This window comes from Grampus griseus (assembly GCF_964374135.1).
Source record: "Grampus griseus genome assembly, chromosome: Y".
NCBI classification, from domain to species: domain Eukaryota; kingdom Metazoa; phylum Chordata; class Mammalia; order Artiodactyla; family Delphinidae; genus Grampus; species Grampus griseus.
This window is the reverse complement of record NC_139016.1, coordinates 5,908,600-5,929,619: the sequence shown is the minus strand read 5'-3', so window position 1 is coordinate 5,929,619 and position 21,020 is coordinate 5,908,600. Positions and strand designations below refer to the sequence as shown.

Below are 21,020 nucleotides of genomic sequence, written 5' to 3'. Positions count from 1 at the left end.
AATAATTAATTTTTGGCTGCCTTGGGTCTTCATTGCTGCGCACAAGCTTTCTGTAGTTGCGGCGAGCAGGGGCTACTCTTCGTTGCTGTGCGCGGGCTTCTCGTTGCCGTGACTTCTCTTATTGCGGACCACGGGCTCTCGCCATGTGGGCTTCAGTAATTGTGGCACGCGGTTTCAGTGGTTGTGGTGCATGGGCTTAGTTGCTCCGCGGCATGTGGGATCTTCCCGGACCAGGGCTCGAATCCATGTCCCCTGCCTTGGCAGGCGGATTCTTAACCACGGAGCCACCAGGGAAGTCCAGCATGCCTGATGATATCTGATTGGATGTCAGATTTTCGTGTTCTGAATTTTGCTGTATTTTGTAAAAAGCATTCGATCGTTCTGGCATGTAGTTACTTGAGATCAGTTTGCTTTTGTAGAGACTTGCGTTTAAACTTTCTGAGGGCAGATTCAGAGCAGACTTTAGTCTAGGGCTAATTTGTCCCCATTACTATAGTGATATTTTTCTGAGGACTCTATCCGATGCCCTGTGTATTGTGTATCCTTTCTGCTCTGACGGTTAGAATGTGAGGTAGTAGCCTGCTTAGAACTCCAGGAATTGCTTGCTCTAGTGCTTTCTGTCTGTTCCTTCCACGGTCTCGTGTGCTTTCACCTCATGCATGTTCAAGAAACAGACTTAATGGGCATGGAGAACAGACTTGTGGCTGCCAAGGGGGAGGGGGTTGGGAGAGGGGTGGAGTGGGAGTTTGGGGTTAGCAGATGTGAGCTCTTACATGTAGGATGGATAAACAACAAGGTCCTACTGTAGAGCACAGGGAACTCTGTTCAGCGTCCTGGGATAAACCATAATGGAAAAGAAAATGAAAAAAAAAAAAAAGAATGTTAAAAGAAAGCAGTATTCAGCCCAAAACTTGAGGGGTCCCTCACAGCTCTCTGGGTTTCTCTTTGCCTAGTTCCATCCTTCCTGGTTTTCTGCCCACAAGACCTACTCGTTTCAGCCTCCTCAAACTTTGATCTCTTTCTCCTCGACTCAGAAAAGCTGCAGGACGACCTTTGGGTCACCCCTCCTCACGCTGTGGACTTGAACCTACCCGCAGCCATGCATCGTCGGCCGTCTCCGGGCTCACCTCATTTGTGTGCTCTCTCAGGGCGTACAGCGCCGTGCTAGCTGTCGGCCGTTGTCTGCTGTTCCATGTATTCTGTCCAGTTTTATGGTTGTTTCCAGAAGGTCAGTCCCCGCGTTCCTCAACAGGCATACGTAGAGGGTTTTGGGCAAATAAACCAAATGAATTGAGGCTCTCCAGCCTGTGCCCTGACGACTCTGGTTTTGCACAGTTGGTTCTTTATGGCTGAAAAGACACTGACATTCAGACGGTCCTCTGCACTCCTGCCTTTCTTCATTTAAGACAGCTGTCACATCTTCTGAGCGCCTCCTTTGACAACTTCACGTGAGCTCGTGTCTCTCCTGTGTTTAGTAACTGATACGGTTATTTACGTTTTAGCGCTCCTGAAAGGCGGGCAGAGTGGCAGCAGAGCCGTGACTGCCTTCTCCTTGTCCCTGTCATATGACACACTGCTGGACACTGTCGAGACGTGTTTTGAATATGCGCTACCCGTTGTTCTCGCGGGGTTTGTACATGTCTGTGACAGTGCTTATGACATCGTGGTTTTGTTGTTTCAATGTCTGTCTCCTACAGAGGATTCTGGACTTCTCCAGAGAGTGATGGAAGCTTATCTCCCTTTCACATTTGTGCTTTTCTGGCTAATGAATCAGTATATTGCTCTCATCCAGAGTCTTTGAAGTCCGACACCCTTGACATTTTTGGTTCAATACTTCTTTGCCATGAGGCTGTCCTGTGCACTGTGGGGTCTGTAGCGGCATCCCTGAGCTCTGCCCACTCACTAGATGCCAGGAGCACTCCCCTCCCAGTTGTAAGGACCAAAAGATGTCTCCAGGCCTTGCCTTATCATACTCTCTGTGGGGCAAAAGTCACTTCTGCCGAGAACCCTTTTGCTAACCTATGGTATTTGTACTTTCCCTTGTACATTATAATGAGGAAATAACATTCTATTCACATTCATTTCTAGTTCACTTTGCGATGGTACCATCAGTCTAAAAGTGTGCTATCCATATAGTAGTGTATAAACAAAGGAAGAGAAATTTCAAGGAAGATTTCTGGGGTCCTGCGATTTATAAGAAGAAATATATGCATTTGGCCTTCGACCCCTTCTTGGCACAGAGGTCCTCGGGAATGTCCTAAGTGGTGAGAGCTCTCACCAGGTGTCTTTTGTTACTTTAATGAGGTGACCTTGGCAAAGCCCCTGCTCACAGGGGGCTGGTTGCCAGGGGAGCAACCCTGTAGTTAGGGGTTGGAACTTTCCTCCCACCCTCTGACTTAAGGGAAGGGGGGAAGAGCCGGAGATTGACTTCAGTCCTCAGCGGCCCATGAGCTGATCAGTCATGCCCGAGTAATGAGGCCTCCATCAAACCCCCGGAGGACCGGGTTCAGAGAGCTTCCTGGTTGGTGAACATGCGGAGATTTGGGAAGAGTATCTGGTGTCCTTTCCCCGTACCGTGCCCTGTGCACGGCTTCCGTTTGGCCGTTCCCGCCTTACGTCCTTTTGTAAGAAACTGGTAATACAGTAGGTGAAATGTTTCTCTGATTTCTCTGAGGCACTCTGGCAAACTAATTGAACCTGAATGGGGCTTGTCGGAACCTCCAATCTGTAGCCCTTTGGTCAGAAGCACAGGCGACAGCCTGAACTTGGAACTGGCCTGTGCAGAGGCAGTAGGGGATGTCGTCCTGTAGGACTGAGCCCGCGACCTGTGGGGTCTGATGCCGTCTCCAGGAAGATAGTGTCACGATTGAGTTGAGTTGTGTAAACACCCCGCGAGGGTCTGAGAATTGCTTGGTGTTTGTGCGGGGAATGCCCCCCCCAATGACGTTGGAATTGCGGGTACAGACCTTTTATAATTTCTAGGACTGTGAAAGTGTATCTCTTTTCTGAAGTATGATTTTGCTTGTAACTTGGATGGGACAGGATTTGCAAAATTCTCTGAGATGGAAACGTTAGAAAAAATCAGAGTAAATATGTACATTTAACAACTTGACAATTTATTCCTCCTCAAATTTTTCATACGAGTATTTTAGGTAATCTGTAATTAACCTCTTGTGTTTCTCATTTTTTTTCGTTTTTGTAGAATTTCTAGAATGATGTTTTAAAACTGTAATACTTCTTTTCGGGGCTAGCACTAATTTCAGCATGATTATGTGGCAGAACCTGTGCCAAGTGTTCAATATACGTCAACGCTTAGGGTAATAGTACACAGGAAGTATTATCGTTATTCCCCTTGTACATTTGGAGAAACCAAGACTTGCGGCACTGATGTTGTCACCACAGCGTGCAGCTCCTGCCTTACTGATGTATTTGCCGTGCCGTGAATGGAGTACCCTGTATTTGCTTCTGCCCTCGTGTTTGTCATTCTTGCCTTCTAGAATAGCCCTCTGCCCTTCCACACCACGCTTACCCAGTCAACTCATGCTAAGTGTTGACGGCCTATCTTAAAAGCTTTCTCCTTGTCTCATCCTCTTTTGACCTCACGTGTGTGTACCTGCGTTACCTCCTGTGTCTACCTCTGTTTGAATACAAAGGAAACTGCTTAACGATGTCACCTGTTTGTTAGTAGAGACATAAACTGGAAGCATGGTGCGGCGTAACTGTCCTGCTCTTCTTCTGTTCATCAGTAGCTTCCTAGTACCTGGAATGCCAGTTTGGCTTCTGAGTCAGTATATACAGGCTTCACGGGGCTTCACAGACATGCCTGGTAGCTCCTAGTAACAAAACGCAGGACGAGGGGGAGAGAGGGAAATGGTGGTCTACCAAGTGTCCTAACTGTCCCTGATTCTCTAGAAAATTTTGAAGTTTTGGAATTATTTTTGTGCCTGGCGATCTTCCAGAGATCTTCCAGCATGATTCTGGAGTGACGCTCCCAGTGGAGAATTTGACCTTTGATAACCTCATACCGTGTGTCACATTTGCCTTCAAAATAAATAGAAAAGCCAAGGAGGAGGAAGCCGAGATAAACATATGTAAAGATGACTCTAATTTAGCAAAAGGGACGTGTACTCATAGGAAAGTGACTATTTTCGAATACATGTTTCTGATTTTCTCCTGATTTTACAGTATTCATGGCCAAGGTCTACAGTTTGCCTGGGAACCAAATTAACTGTAGTCACATTTAATAAATTAGGGTGTGTAACTGAGTTTCCAAGCAAATTATCATTTCATTTCCAAGCATAAATTAGAAACATTTGAACTGAGGATGCTTTTTCCCTATTTCATGCATACTTAGCATTTAGATGCCTTCCTTGAAAGATACATCTGGTAGTTTGGGTTGTTTTTTTAAACAGTATAATGTCTTTATTTTTTATAGAAATTATATATGCCCATTGAAACATTGATATAACAAGCTGCACAGGAGACTAAAACTTAACCTTTACTCCAAAGTCTACCGTCTGGAAATAGCCATGGTTACCTGTGCAGAGGAGTTATCATAGCAAACCTGTCCTTAGAAATTCCTGCCTAAAAGGTTGGCCCTTGGCTGGCTTCTGGAAACTTGGGCTGGGGGAGATTTTCCCACCAATCCCTAACTGAGAGGAGGGGGCTCACTGTTCTAAACTATTGTTTTCTCTTCCCTGTATTTTATTTATTTATTTTTTAACATCTTTATCGGCATATAGTTGCTTTACAATGGTGTGTTAGTTTCTGCTGTATAACAAAGTGAATCAGCTATACATATATATATATATCTCCATATCCCCTCCCTCTTGTGTCTCCCTCCCTCCCAACCCTCCCTCTCCCACCCCTCTAGGGGGTCACAAAGCACCGAGCTGATCGCCCTGTGCTATGCGGCTGCTTCCCACTAGCTGTCCATTTTACATTTGGTAGTGTATATGTGTCCATGCCACTTTGTCACAGCTTACCCTTCCCCCTCCCCATATCCTCGAGTCCATTCTCTACGTCTGCATCTTTATTCCTGTCCTGCCCCTAGGTTCTTCAGAACCATTTTTTTTTATATTCCATATATATGTGTTAGCATACAGTATTTGTTTTTCTCTTTCTGACTTATTTCACTCTGTATGACAGTCTCTAGGTCCATCCACCTCACTACAAATACCTCAATTTCGTTTCTTTTTATGGCTGAGTAATATTCCATTGTATATATGTGCCACATCTTCTTTATCCATTCATCTGTCGATGGACACTTAGGTTGCTTCCATGTCCTGGCTATTGTAAATAGTGCTGCAATGAACATTTTGGTACATGACTCTTTCTGAATTATGGTTTTCTCAGGGTATATGCCCAGTAGTGGGATTGCTGGGTCATATGGTAGTTCTATTTGTAGTTTTTTAAGGAACCTCCATACTGTTCTCCATAGTGGCTGTATCAATTTACATTCCCACAAACAGTGCAAGAGGGTTCCCTTTTCTCCACACCCTCTCCAGCATTTCTGGTCTGTAGATTTTTTGATGATGGCCATTCTGACCGGTGTGAGGTGATACCTCATTGTAGTTTTGATTTGCATTTCTCTAATGTTTAATGATGTTGAGCATCCTTTCATGTGTTTGTTGTCAATCTGTATATCTGCTTTGGAGAAATGTTTACTTAGGTCTTCTGCCCATTTTTGGATTGGGTTGTTTTCTTTTTTTTGATATTGAGCTGCATGAGCTGCCTGTATATTTTGGAGATTAATCCTTTGTCAGTTGCTTCATTTGCAAATATTTTCTCCCATTCTGAGGGTTGTCTTTTCGTCTCGTTTATGGTTTCCTTTGCTGTGCAAAAGCTTTGAAGTTTCATTAGGTCCCATTTGTTTATTTTTGTTTTTATTTCCATTACTCTAGGAGGTGGGTCAAAAAGGATCTTGCTGTGATTTATGTCATAGAGTGTTCTGCCTATGTTTTCCTCTAAGAGTTGTATAGTGTCTGGCCTTACATTTAGGTCTTTAATCCATTTTGAGTTTATTTTTGTGTATGGTGTTAGGGAGTGTTCTAATTTCATTCTTTTACATGTAGCTGTCCAGTTTTCCCAGCACCACCTATTGAAGAGGCTGTCTTTTGTCCATTGTATATTCTTGCCTCCTTTATCAAAGATAAGGTGACCATAAGTGTGTGGGTTTATCTCTTGGCTTTCTATCCTGTTGCATTGATGTATACTTCTGTTTTTGTGCCAGTACTATACTGTCTTGATTACTGTAGCTTTGTAGTATAGTCTGAAGTCCGGGAGCCTGATTCCTCCAGCTCTGTTTTTCTTTCTCAAGATTCCTTTGGCTATTCGAGGTCTTTTGTGTTTCCATACAAATTGTGAAATTTTTTGTTCTAGTTCTGTGAAAAGTGCCATTTGCTAGGGATTGCATTGAATCTGTAGATTGCATTGGGTAGTATAGCCATTTTCACAATGTTGATTCGTCTGATCCAAGAACATGGTATATCTCTCCATCTGTTTGTATCATGTTTAATTTCTTTCATCAGTGTCTTATAGTTTTCTGCATACAGGTCTTTTGTCTCCGTAGGTAGGTTTATTCCTAGATATTTTATTCTTTTTTTTTGTAGTGGTAAATGGGAGTGTTTCCTTAATTTCTCTTTCAGATTTTTCATCATTAGTGTATAGTAATGCCAGAGATTTCTGTGCATTAATTTTGTATCCTGCTCCTTTACCAAATTCATCGATTGCTCTAGTAGTTTTCTGGTGGCATCTTTAGGATTCCCTGTGTATAGCATCATGTCATCTGCAAACGGTGACAGTTTTACTTCTTCTTTTCTGATTTGGATTCCTTTTATTTCCTTTTCTTCTCTGATTGCTGTGGCTAAAACTTCCAAAACTATGTTGAATAAGAGTGGTGAGAGTGGGCGACCTTGTCTTGTTCCTGATTTTAGTGGAAATGGTTTCAGTTTTTCACCATTGAGGATGATGTTGGCTGTCGGTTTGTCATATATGGCCTTTATTATGTTGAGGAAAGTTCCCTCTATGCCTACTTTCTACAGGGTTTTTATCATAAATGGGTGTTGAATTCTGTCAAAAGCTTTCTTTGCATCTATTGAGATGATCATATGGTTTTTCTCCTTCAATTTGTTCATATGGTTTATCACATTGGTTGATTTGCATATATTGAAGAAGCCTTGCATTCCTGGGATAAACCCCACTTGATTATGTGTATGTGTATGTGTATGATCCTTTTAATGTGTTCTTGGATTCTGTTTACTAGTATTTTGTTGAGGATTTTTGCATCTGTGTTCTTCAGTGATATTGGTCTGTGTCAAGAAAAAAAGGGAGAAGACTTAAATCAGTAGAATTAGAAATGAAGAAGGAGAAGGAACAACTGATGCTGCAGAAATACAAAGGATCATGACAGATTACTACAGGCAGCTCTATGCCAATAAAATGGACAACCTGGAAGAAATGGACAAATTCTTAGAAAAGCACAACCTCCCGAGACTGAACCAGGAAGAAATAGAAAATATAAACAGGTGAATCACAAGCACTGAAATGGAAACTGTGATTAAAAATCTTCCAACAAACAAAAGCCCAGGACCAGATGGCTTCACAGGCAGATTCCATCAAACATTTAGAGAAGAGCTAACACCCATCCTTCTCAAACTCTTCCAAAATATAGCAGTGGGAGGAACACTCCCAAACTCATTCTGCAAGGCCACCATCACCCTGATACCAAAACCAGACAAGGATGTCACACAAAAAGAAAAGTACAGACCCATAGCACTGTTCCTAAACTGTTGACACCTGTTTCCTTCTGGGAGTCTGGGTTTTGGTACATGCTACGCAGGAGGTGCCTATGTGACCAGCCCCCCATAAAAGCTCTGGGCTTCATGTCTCCCCTGGACTTCTCTGGTTGACAGCATTTCACACGTGTTGTTACAACTCATGGCTGGAGGAATTTAAGGCATCCTGTGTGACTCCACTGGGAAAGTTTGCACCTGGTTTCCTCTGGACTTCTCCCCATAGGCCTTTCCCTTCTGCTCGTTTTGCTGCATGCAGTACATCATAGCCCTGAATACGGATATCCTAAAATTAAGTTCAGGATTTCTTGCTCCATTCCTTCTAACCTACCGGTTTTTTAAGACATATTCTTTTAATTTTATTATATCATTTATATATATATTTTTATATAAATTCTTATAAATGTATATATATACACATTTTTATTATATCTTTTTAAATTGTAACTCCTACTTTTTTCAATTTTAGTTTTATATTTATGTGGATGACAAAATGATTAGTAATTCTTTTATGCTAATTTCTTTATTTTTGGCTTTCTAAATTAGATCATGTCTCAATGTCTTTTAAAAGATACCATTTTCTTTGAGATTATTCACGACAGCCTCTGCCTACTGTTATACCTGATGTCCAAATGGGTTTGCACACACTTTTTTTCTCACATAATATATAAGTATACACTTTATATTTTTTTCAGGGGGTGCTGTGCTAGCCCATCTACTCTTTATTTCTGTGAACTTGTGGAACAGCTGAATTTTACCATTGCATAGTTTTGCAAGAAAGGCTCATGAGTGTTTTATTCTCTGAGTCTTTATGTCTTTGAGAATATTTCTGTCACATGTTTATTTGAATAACAACTTAGCTGATTTTATATATATATATTCTTTAGTATTATATAGCCATTGCTGTATTGCCGTCACACATTAAATTTTATAGAGACAAATTAACCTGGGAGAAACCTTATTTTCTCCATCATAATGAACTTGCCTTTTCTACCTGAATGCCTGAAAAATTATATCTTTATCCTCGGAGTTCAGTAGTGCAAGCTATATCTCAGCGTTGCCCATTCTTATCAGTATTCGTGGAGTATAACTGCCCTTTTGATTTATATATATATATGATTTACATATATACAGGTATATAAGTGTGTGTGTTTGTGCACCCGCGTGCATTTTTCCCCTCTGCTCTAGTCCTGGATATTTCCGGAGTGCTGGAAGTCCCCAGGTTATCCTAGTAGGGAAGCAAGTTGAGAGCCATTGGCTTAGCCGTCTTCTAATTCTACCCTGAGATACAGGGCAGCCCTTAGATAAACATTGGCCCACACTCTTACTTGTTTGTGGTTTTGGATAAATTACGACCTCCCTGAGCTTCTGTCTGCTCATTTGTGAAATGGAAGTAATCCTGGCTGTAAGGCCTGGGGAGGAGTACGTGGGGTGAGCTAGGGAAGCAGCTGGTAGAGGTGACGGGGTGGGAGACCGTCAGCAGCTGTTAGCGATGACCTACCACGGCTGGTTCCTCGGGTCGTCACTGGTGAGGGTGGCGGGGATGGTGGTGATGATGGTGGAGAGCTCATTTCAGGGGTCCACACTGAAGGCTGCATGCCTGTGTGTTGGCTGGAGCCAGGAGAGAGCCCCCAGGCCCTGGCTCTTTGCCAAGGCTCTGTACTGAGATTGGGCACATGTGCAGTTCTGGTGAATTGAACCAGACACCAAATGCAGAGTTTTCTCCATACCTGAGGCTTCCTATTGATAGGATTTCTAACGTATTAGTATATGTTACTGAATTTGATGTGTTTGTGTTCATCATCCCATGATTGCCACACAAAGTATTTTATTGTGAAGTACCTTGCAGTTTACACCAAACAAAATGAAGATAAGAGTATCTTTTAAAAGCATCCAAGAACAGTTAGTTACTATGGTTAGTATTTCATTTTGATTTGCCACAAGAAATGTGAGCGTAGTGTGTTGCCTAGGTGAGGCACTGAAAACACATTTGAGTTTTGGGCTAAGAGATGGGATGTAGCAGAGATTTATAAGAATTTATTAGTATTGTGTAGAATGTTAATTAAAATATGGGGGAGTTTCCCCTTAATGCAGTGCACCCAAGGGCATTTTCCTTCACCTCTTTGCTTTTTTGAGCCCGTCTTTGGATGCATAATGACACCCTTGAGGCCCTAACTACTCTAGAAAAATACATGCTCTTTGAAGACTATTCCGCTCTTATTTTTGTATATGGACAGGGCAGAAAAAAACAAACAAAAATTAATCAGCATAGTAACTACGTTTTCTCCAAATTTTAAACTCGAGCCAGTGACCTGGCGAAATGGTTATTTGTGTGAGATTATTCATATGAGTAGTTTTATAAAGGAATTGTAGTTACATAGTTTTACAATTCATAATTTGCCTTAACAGACTGGATGCAGTTGTATAAACAAGAAATGCAGCATTCAGTAGGTGCATCTGTTGTTGCCATGCGTGTTTTCATTTCTGTGAAGTTGAGGGGCATGACACTCCTTGTGATTTGGGTAACCCGCACCTTTGCTAAAATGTTCACATCCCTCCTGACGAGTCTACGAGTGATTAAGTTGTAATGGCACAAGAAATATGACACGCTTAAAGGTCAGAAGTTTCTTTTCCTGCACCCAAATGATCTTTTGCTCTCAGGATTTCCAACTGGTGATCAGGGGACCAATTTACACATTTCTTTATATCTAGAGTCCTAATGTTCACACATCGTTTTCTATCACCTATGAGCATTTTTGTCCTTATTCCATTCAGTGGTAAATTCTCATTAAGCAATGATTAAAGACATGGGGAGAGACCTTGTGTACAGATACCATATGTTCTCTAATTTATATTCAGACCATTAATATTTTTCAACCTAATCCAAGAGGATTATCTAAGGTAATTGATAGAGAACATCAAAATTTGCCTTCAGTAGAGCTGAACAAATAGAAGAGTGAAGTAGAACGCCTCTGTGAGATTACTGTACCAACTCACGTATTTGTCAGATGATCCTCATTTAAGTTCAAGGACTGAAGACTATTTCTTTCTTATAAATTCCAAGGGGGCCCAGTTCCCTCCCTGCAGATTTCAGTGCTGGGCCTGGTGGGGGCATATTGGAGACCTGTGGATGGTCACGCTGTCGGAGAAGCAAAGCCGCCTCTCTGTCTTTGGCTCTTGTAACGTTATGATCAGAATAACAGAAGAACTTGGAAATGTTACACAGGAAATGTGTGGCGGTGGGAAAAGGAAAGATGCCTCCGTGGGTCCAGTCCTGCTGAGTAGCTGTTGGGAGCTAACTCGGTACAGCCCTGCCTAGTTCTCCGTGTACACAATCTAATAGAATATTCATTATGGCATCTGGAACACTGCAAGCTCGGGGACCCGTCTAGAAAGCTCCAGTGCAGAGAGGAACTTCCTTTGATTCCTGATTTGTTTCCATGGACCTCAAAATACCCACCCCCCCACAACAACAAAAATCACAGTTTTGAATCCATAGCAAAAAGGAAAAGAATTGTACAGAACAACCCTACGTCAACTGGAAGATCCAAAGGATTGTGCTAATTGTGATCATTCTTCTTTTACGCTCAGTGGGAACAAATGCTGCAGATCTGTCTCCACCAGTGTTTTTTTTTTTATTTGTTTTTAATTCTGGTCCGGTGAGTAATTAGCTCGGTGAGTAAATCAGTAAGGGGAGGAGATAGCAGCTCCTGCTTTCCTGTCCCTCCCAGTTCAAGGGCGTGGCAGTTGGCATGAAGATGATTAGAGTCATATGAACAGACAGCCCTTACTTCGTTATCTGACTCCCAAGTTATACTCCGTTTTCATGTGTGAAGATGTTTGCCGTGAGTTGATTTGATATACATAGTGCAAACTAAGTCCCTGTGATTGCTAACTTAGCAAGCAGTAAACGCTTGCCAGATTTAATAAAATTATGTCTACTTGCAAATCTCAGCCGGTGTGGCAGAGGCCAATGACTTTAGTAACTTAACTATTTTCGTCAGTGCATGTAATGTATACATTTTGTTGAAAGAGGAAAGCTGGCCAAAGCTCTATAATTGTTCCAGATCCTTTCACATGCTTCTTTGATTCCTAACTTAGATTTGGACCTGAATTGAGAACTTCAAAAACCAATGAAGGGCTTCCTCGGTGGCGCAGTGGTTGAGAATCCGCCTGCCAATGCAGGGGACACTTGTTCGAGCCCTGGTCTGGGAAGATCCCACATGCCATGGAGCAACTAAGCCCGTGAGCCACAACTACTGAGCCCATGTGCTACAACTATGGAAGTCCACGTGCCTACAGCCCGTGCTCCACAATGAGAGAAGCCACTGCAACGAGAAGCCCACGCACTGCAACGAAGAGTAGCCCCCGCTCTCCCACAACTAGAGAAAGCCCACACGCAGCAATGAACAGCCAAAAATAAATAAAATAAATAAATTTATATTAAAAAACCCCACACCATACCAACTCAGTATCCTTAAAAAAAAAAAAAAAAACTATGAAGTAAAACATCTAGTAGCTAACAGAAAAATGAGCTGTGAAAGTGCATAAGACAGAAGAGCCTTAAGAACTGATGATGCTTTAAATGTTTATAAAGTTTTTTTTTTAATTTAAATTAACTAGCTACAGACTTGTGGTACTTCAGTATTGAAAGCATGACCTTTCTTCTGTTTTACCTGGAAAGTTCTTGAATTGAGACACAGTTTTGATCCAGTCAATTCATGTTATTTTCAAATTTTATGTATCATTAATTAAAAAAAATTCTTTTTAATTTTGTTTTTTTAAAAAAAATGAATTACTTTTTTTTGGCTGTGTTGGGTCTTCGTCGCGGTGTGCAGGCTTTTTGTTGCCGTGGCTTCTCTTGTTGTGGAGCACGGGCTCTAGGCGCACGGGCTTTAGTAGTTGTGGCACGTGGGCTTCAGCAGTTGTGGCTTGTGGGCTCTAGAGCGCAGGCTCAGTAGTGGTGCAGAGGTTTAGGTGCTCCGCGGCATGTGGGATCTTCCCGGACCAGGGCTCGAACCCATGTCCCCCGCACTGACAGGCGGATTCCTAACCACTGCACCACCAGGGAAGCCCTATATATGATTTTAACAATCAATTTTATTCTCTTCTACAATTCTAATTCAAACCTTGAAATGATACTTTTCCTAGCTAGTGTTTCTAGTTTTCCACCTTTGGTAATTAAGAGTGTGAAATTTTTCCCTGGTATTTAATTGTCAGAGTATTGATGTCTCGATGTACATTAAATTTACAATATCAGAACTTAGAATGTAACAATAATCTGTGAATGCGCGTATGTGTAATTGACGTGTATCTGTTGCATGTAAAATAAAGTTCTAAGTCATGGGTCGTAGTCCTTTAAAAAATTAGCATAAAAGATCACTTCTTTAGGGGGAAAGAAAGCAAGTACATTTACTTTGTGAACAATTCAGGGGAGACTTTGATGGAGTAAGAATTTTGACCTGCCTTTCTGACGCCTTGGAAATCAGACTCCATGTGTCTTTAATGGGAGAATTTTTTTTCTATTCTTTCCCAGCCTCTGTTCCCCAAGAAGAACTATGAATGCCTGACCAGCTGTGAGTTCCTCAAGTACATCCTGTCGGTAAAGCAAGGGGATTGCCCAGCTCCCGAGAAGGCCAGTGGCTTTGCCGCCGCCTGTGTCGAAAGCTGTGAAGTGGACAGTGAATGCTCTGGGGTTAAGAAGTGTTGTTCCAATGGATGTGGACACACCTGCCAGGTGCCCAAGACTCTGTACAAAGGTAAGGAGCAGAGCGGAGTAGGCGAGGGGACCTCCAGGGTCACGGGGGGGTTGTGTGCGTGTGAGGAAGGATGTCAAAGATGTGACTTGGAAGGAAAGCGAGAACTGTAAGAAAATGTACCTTGTGCCACATACAAACATCTGAAAGTACTTACTGGACCATAGAAATCAGCCCCAGTGAACTCCTGTTGGGGTGGAGTAAATCCTTCATGGGAATTCTTCGTATTTTTTTATTGAAGTATGGTTGACTTACAGTATTAGTTTCAGGTGTACAATATCGTGGCTCCGTATTTTTATAGATTACACTCCATTTAAAGTTATTACAAAATAATAGCTATATCATATGAGTTCGTTTAGAAGTTAACATGTAGGAAGGCCACCATCAACTCAGGAACTTTTTGTGTGTTTTTCTCCAACATGAGTAAATGAACGGAGCTCCGCTCGCTACCTTGGAGTAACCGTATTCACATCCTTGGAAAACAGGCTGGCGATGGGGCCCAGCTGAAAAACGCATAATAGACGCATGAGTGTTGTGGGTTTCTGTTGGCACGATCCAAGAACAGAAGTGTGCTTGCAGGGAACTTTCAATATTTTGATTGGTATCTTCAGTTCCCAGATGGAGGAATTGCCCTCTTCCAAAAGATAGGGATGCAAGTTACCAAACAATTTAGCCGATGTAACGGTTTACATCCACAGGCAGCTGCTAGAGCACTTAACTCCTTTCTGCTGTTACATGCCTCTTTCTGTGAGTGTGACAAGGTTCTTGTATGTTAAACCCATGCTGTTGTATCATGTATAGTTTGGCATGCCAGAAAGCATACTATGGGAGACATAACAGTTCGTTACTTTTTTGGGTCTCATTTGAAGAGAAAAAGAGAATCGGTCACTAGGCATTATTCATTATAAGTAGAAAGAGATCTCTCTTGCTCTCTCGCACTTTCCCTCTCACGCATCAAGTGTATGTTGTTGCAATGCCGGTTCTGCATTATGGGCTTGTTGACTATTTTCAGAAGTCCGTTCTTAGGCTTATCACAATTCAGGTCTCCCAGAAGACACATACCTGCGCCATCTTCCTCCAGCTGCCACTCGGAAATACTCTTATCTGAAATCTGTGGAATCCATGCAGTTTTCCATTTTTTTTTCCCCTAAGATCCTTGGAAACCTGGCACAAATACTGTCTCAGATTCAAAATAATTGCTGCTTTCCCTTTCTTAACAGACTGACGTTTCCTTAATGGATTTAAAGTTTTATTGTTTCCATGCCTTTTGTTATAAACTACATAAAATCACTTCTGCCCAATCTAACACCATTTAATTTTTTAAAAGTCTACTATTATGAAACCTGTTCTGTTATTATAGAACATTTGCTATTTATCAGCATTTACCATAAAAATAGGATGCTTTTAGAGTGATTGTTGAAAACCCATTTGTAAAACCCTTTTTGTTTTAAAAGTGAGGCGGTTGAAGGACTCAATATAAATTAAAATGTGCTTTTCACGTGAAAGCAGTGAAGAGTCAGTGTGAATTTCAAGTATGCCTGGTTCACCAAGAATAAGGGAAATAGTCTATAAAGGGCCAGCATAAATGATTAATGATTAAAAGATAGCTGCAATTTAAACGTAATACGGTGGGCTTTTCTCAAGTGCCGAAGTCGCCTTTCTACTACAAGTAAGACTTGACCTGGGTGTTTGTGGACAGAGGCAATTCATGGAGGGCTAACCGCATATAGAATAAAAAGACTCTGTTGACCTGACAGTGACTTTTGCATAATGAGCACAAGGATAAAATAGTATTATTTTGAAAAAAAAAAAAATATATATATATATACACACACACTACATAGAGATTTTTTCCTTGCTCTCTGAATGAAGGCTGGCTTCCATGTCCTGGGAGCATCTGACAGTCATCAAAAGAGGGTTCTGGGCTTCCCTGGTGGCGCAGTGGTTGAGAGTCCGCCTGCCGATGCAGGGGACGCGACCGGGAAGATCCCACATGCCGCGGAGTGGCTGGGCCCATGAGCCATGGCCGCTGAGCCTGCGCGTCCGGAGCCTGTGCTCCGCAACGGGAGAGGCCACAACAGTGAGAGGCCCGCGTACCGCAAAAAAGAAAAAAAGAGGCTTCTGGTGCTGGTGGTCCCAGCCTCTCTGAGAAAGGGTCCTTCCTGACCCAGCACTTGGCTTTGTGAGGAGAAAAACATGTATCCGGCCATCGACATGCATGCAAATCAGCCTGACAACCTTTGGAGGCCCAGCTGTCACTGTCCTTCTCACCTTCATAAGTGCACCCTTACTGCCCCAAAACAGCCGGTAGGAAACGAGCTTGCCTGCCTGTCTCTGCTCGTGCCAGGTCTGTGCAGGCGTTTTCCTTAGGAAGAGGGAGCTCCACCGCTGGTTGAGCTGGACCAGTCCCGCTGTCAGTTCACAAGTGCTGAGGCTGAGGTCGCACGCCGCCTCCGAGGGGATCCAGGGGTTGGCAGCAGCGATGCATCTAATGCCTGTTCCCACCTGGGCCAGCTCGCCTGTCATTTTTATTTTGACTCTCTCCAGCTACTGTAATAGGACCCTAAACTTCAAGCCCTCTTTGGGCACCCCTGTATTATTATATTATAGCTCAAGTAAAAGACAGATCAAGATCAAATAGATTAAATCTAATACAACCAGTGATTTGTCAGTAGTTTTTAGGCTCATAAATAACATGGAGCTTTTTTTCTTTGAACTTTATTTCCAACTAGTTTGTGGAGTTGTAATATTTAAATTAGATACAAAGTATACCTCGTGAAGAACCAAATTCTGTTGGGCAAACCTGTAAGTTCCTCACGTCCGTTTCATTCATTCATTATTTACTTGTTGAAGTGTCCTCTCATAGGAAATCCCAGAGGGCATTTTCTTAATGTCTTCCCCATTTTGAGTTTAAAAGGGACTGATGTCACCTGGATCTCCAAGTACTGACACATTTCAGCTCAGTTAGTAATTACTGACTATGTGTTAGGAGTTATGGGCAGTGCCTGACATTGCTTACGACCTGTACTGGGTGAGCACCGGGGTGCAAAATCAAAGGACACCAACCTCCACCCGGCCCAGCAGTTCCTCGTCAAGGTGGTCATACGCACACACTCACTGAAGTGGACCAATCACTTTCTTAACTTTTGCCATAAATTGCTATGTGCCATCCGCTGTCCTGTTTTTCCTTTTATCGCTTATTGAGTTAATGAAAAATTTTTTAAATACATGGAAACACATATATCCTTTCTGTCTGGTCCACTTTTGTAGAAAGGAAGATGGGGTGTAGGCTGATTTCGTACCTTAGGAGGCTTTATATATGCTGGAAACTTGAGTTTTTCAAAACACTGTGTGTTTTGAAAAAATGATAACAGAATGTCCCGTGTTACATTTGCGCATCTAATTTGGATTATGCTGTGAGAAGTGTCCTTGCCTGATGCCTGAGTTAACTTTACAGACTGGTGTTAGGGTTTGAAACAAAGGAAAACAAAAGAGAGCTTTTCCTTCACCCTTCAAGTAAAACTATTAGAAGCAGCCCCCTGGAAGACTTGACCGTGTTACCGTGGGTAAACCAGGCCCGAAGGTGCTAGTCTCTGACACGCACACCTTCGTGAGACTGTGGGAAATTCCCAAGCTGGTCTTCTATGGGTGAAACACAAGCTCCGGTTCGTTGGGGCACTGGTTTTCCTTTGATCCTCCCCTATTTTAGGTCTGGTTTACAGCCTAGTTGGACTGTCCTCTGTCTAGAGGTGATGCTTTAGTATCTTACTGCCTCTCCTCACTCCCAACTGGGACATTTGGTTTGGGGAGGGAAAGAGAAGAGCTGAACTTCTTTTCCAAATGTAAACATTCAGAGTAGTTTGTGGCCTTCAGTTAGGCAGGTGGCCGTGAGACAGCAGTCATTTTTCTTTACCAGGTGCTAACCAGGAATTAATCCTATATCAGTTTGTTTCTTCCCAGAAAGATCTGATGTGATGATGGAGTTGACTTACTATTTCCATGAATCTCTTAGTATTTGAAATACATCAACCTCAGGATTTTGGAGATGGGCCGCTTTTCACAAATTAACTTTTCACACTTTGAATATAGTGACTGAGTGCTTTAATGTGATGTAAGCACAAATTCCTTGAGTACAGTTGTCCTTAGGAGAGATATTATCCCTGGAACACAATATCTTTTTTTAAAAAAATTTATTTTATTTATTTTTGGCTGCGTTGGGTCTTTATTGCTGTGCGCGGGCTTTCTCTAGTTGTGGCGAGCAGGGGCTAGTCTTCGTTGCGGTGCACAGGCTTCTCATTGCGGTGGCTTCTCTTGTTGCGGAGCACGGGCTCCAGTGCGTGCGGGCTTCAGTAGTTGTGGCAAGCGGGCTCAGTAGTTGTGGCTCACAGGCTCTGGAGCACAGACTCAGTAGTTGTGGCGCACGGGCTTAGTTGCTCCGCGGCATGTGGAATCTTCCTAGACCAGGGCTCGAACCCATGTCCCCTGCATTGGCAGGTGGATTCTTAACCACTGCGCCCCCAGGAAAGCAGCCCCACAATATCTTTTTAATTTTAATTTAATTTAATTTAATTTATTTTTGGCTGCGTTGGGCCTTTGTTGCTGTGCGTGGGCTTTCTCTAGTTGTGGCGAGTGGGGGCTACTCTTCGTTGCAGTGCATGGGCTTCTCATTGCGGTGGCTTCTCGTTGCGGAGCACAGGCTCTAGGCATGCGGGCTTCAGTGGTTGTGGTGCTTGGACTTCAGTAGTCGCGGCTCACGGGCTTAGCTGCTCCGCGGCATGTGGGATGTTCCCGGACCAGGGCTTGCACCCGTGTCCCTTGCATTGGCAGTCGGATTCTTAATCACCGTGCCACCAGGAAAGCCCGGAACACAATATCTTGCTGCATTTTCGTACCTAGACTTGTGACAGGTATATTTATATGAACAGTCAGATCTTGTGATGATTTGCAACTGCTGATGGTCTGTCTTTATTGAGTTTTCTGTCAGCATAGTTTCAACATTTTTTGAAGCACTGGGTTTCTGTTCCTTTGATTTCACCAAAATACTTGTTATGTTTTAAAGAAAAAAAAATGCACCGGTATTGTCATATATTGTGGGATGTTATATGATAGCATTTTTGAAGTTTTTAACAGAGTAGTTTAGATTTCAGATGACTAATACGTTCAAAAATACTAAAAAAGAAAGATCCTAGTCATTTACATAATAAAAACCACACTGAGGACAGATCCATCCTCTGCATCTGGTTATGCAGCCGGGATGCTGGGTGAGCTCGCAAGGACTATGAAAGGACTGACGTGAGGGCTGAGGGTCCAGGCCTGAGCCCCATCTGCACACAATTATGCAGTGACTCCCAATCAGGGGAGCCAGCTGACCCTAATGCAAACCAGATGGACCGTTTCTTAAAATGCAAATTGCAAGACCATTGCACATCATAATTAAAGAGATTCTCAGATGAAGGAATTTGAACTGACAGTGCCCTGACAGTCATCGTGCGCCATGAAGGCTCCTGGTAGTTGAATGATATTCAAGACTGAAGCCTCAGAGCACGGGGGTGCAGATGCAACTCAGCAGCGGCAGCTCTGCTGCCGACGAGTTCAGGGTGCTTCAGCGACTCGAGGATTTACTGTAGCTGCGTTTACGCTAGAGGATTATACATGGAGAGCCAAGAAAGTGCTCTCAGAGAAAGTGCTCTGTGAGGTTCAGGAACTAGCCAGCCATCGTCTCTTTAAATAGTAAGTAAAGGAATGTTTGAGCCATAGGACCTTGACAGAAGAGGAGATGTGAGCTCCTTGAAAGGATACACACGCCAGAGAAGGTGGCACCGAACGCCTGCGATAAGTCTTCTCCTTCCCCTCCGTGACTCTCAAGCAGAGAGGGGTTTACCATTGTCCCAGAGACGTGTGTAGATGTTCCGAGTCCTCTTACGTCCCCAGGTGTATTCTTGAGAGAAGAATAAGAGCGGGTTGGGCTGTTTCTTCAACGAACAGTTCCGGGCCATTCGCTCTTGCAGAGCGCCCTCTACGAGGACATGGTGACGTGGAAATTGAGGAGATGTGGTTCTTGACCTCTGGGGTTTTAGCTTTGTGGCGAAGGCAGACATCATTACACAAGCTGGCTGTGGAGGGAGGCAGTTAACTGCATTTCGACAGTGACAGGTTAAATGCTGAAGAGCTAGCAGAAGAATGGAGCCTTTCTTTCCAATTGGGAGCCTTAGGGAAAGTGGCTCCGAAGGGTGGCATTTGGACTGAGCCTGGAAGTATTCCAGGGTCTGTGGTCCGAAAATAGAAGGAAAGAGATTTCAGAGTGAAGAGGACACCATGAACAGGCCGTGGTAGTAGGGAGTGCCTGGCAGTGTGTTTGTGGGTGTAAAGGCAGGTGTGCGACAGACACGTAAAATGTACCACGAGATCAACTGAAAGATAACTGGTAGGTGGTGGTGAAGGTGGATGCCTCGAGTGAGATGCAGAGACGTTTCCCTCCCTTCTGTAGCAAACAGATGCGCTTGAACATTCTGAGAAGGAGAAGGAGAGCCTCTCTCCTCCACTTGAAGAAAATAACCACAAATACGGTGAAGAGGGAATTAGAGAAAAGAGATTGGCTTGCAGGGAGATGGGTTAGAGGCTATGGCGACGGTCCAGACAGGAGAGGAAAGTGCCTAAAACAGGTGGTCACCATGGAGACAGGATGACTGAGGGGTTCCTGAAGTTATACTCTGCAGTAAAACCAGAGGATGTTGGTAGGTGCAAGCACAAGACAGAAGGTTCTGGGAACCCTTCGATGTCCAACAGCCTAGAGATGTCAGGAAGACCTACGTCTCAGGAGGAGGGGCGTATCTGGGGACAGGCATTTGAGAGGGGACTTATGCAGGTGGATGAGGTCCTGCAGCCCAGAGAGGGACTGGGGGTAGATGTGAGAATCACTCGCTCTGCAGAAGCATTCTGGGCATGGAAGCGTCAGTGTAACGTTATGCACCGGGAAGTTTCTGAGATGAGCTTGAAAAAGGCTCTTGCGGGGGCACAGCAGGAGCAAAGACTAGGACGGAAGAGTCCCACAGCAACCAGGAACGTCAAGGACGTTAGAATCAGAATGTCCAGGGGACTTGCAGAGCTACGGAAACGCCTTTGTTTCTCTACCTTTCTAAGTGGCTTTTCCTAATCCAAAATGTGGCAGAAAATTCAGGGAGAAACCGGAGATGGGTCATGGCTCCAGGCGATTTATTTAATCTTCCTCAGACTCAATTCCCTGGGGCTCAGAATATAGCTACTTCACCCTTCACCCAGTTGATGAGGTCACAGCAAGGATCACATGAGACAACTTTATGGTAAAGTGAAGGGCAACGTACAGATACAACCCGCCGGCACATCAACATGGAGAATGCAATAGGGGCGGTGACTGTGGTTGTTTAGAAAATAGTTTTTTGGTTTTTTTAAAATTTTATTTATTTTATTTTTATTTTATTTATTTTTGGCTGAA

At 43.3% G+C, this 21,020-nt stretch overlaps 1 protein-coding gene across 1 annotated transcript in view; it reads left to right on the top strand.

Annotated features, from left to right (window-relative positions):
• LOC309817761 (anosmin-1) overlaps positions 1 to 21,020 on the top strand; it is a 187,024-nt gene that overhangs the window by 121,087 nt on the left and 44,917 nt on the right. The window contains exon 4 of the mRNA XM_082647042.1: positions 13,330 to 13,552. Coding sequence (XP_082503168.1) covers positions 13,330 to 13,552 — 223 coding nt within the window. The remainder of the gene's footprint in view (positions 1 to 13,329; positions 13,553 to 21,020) is intronic.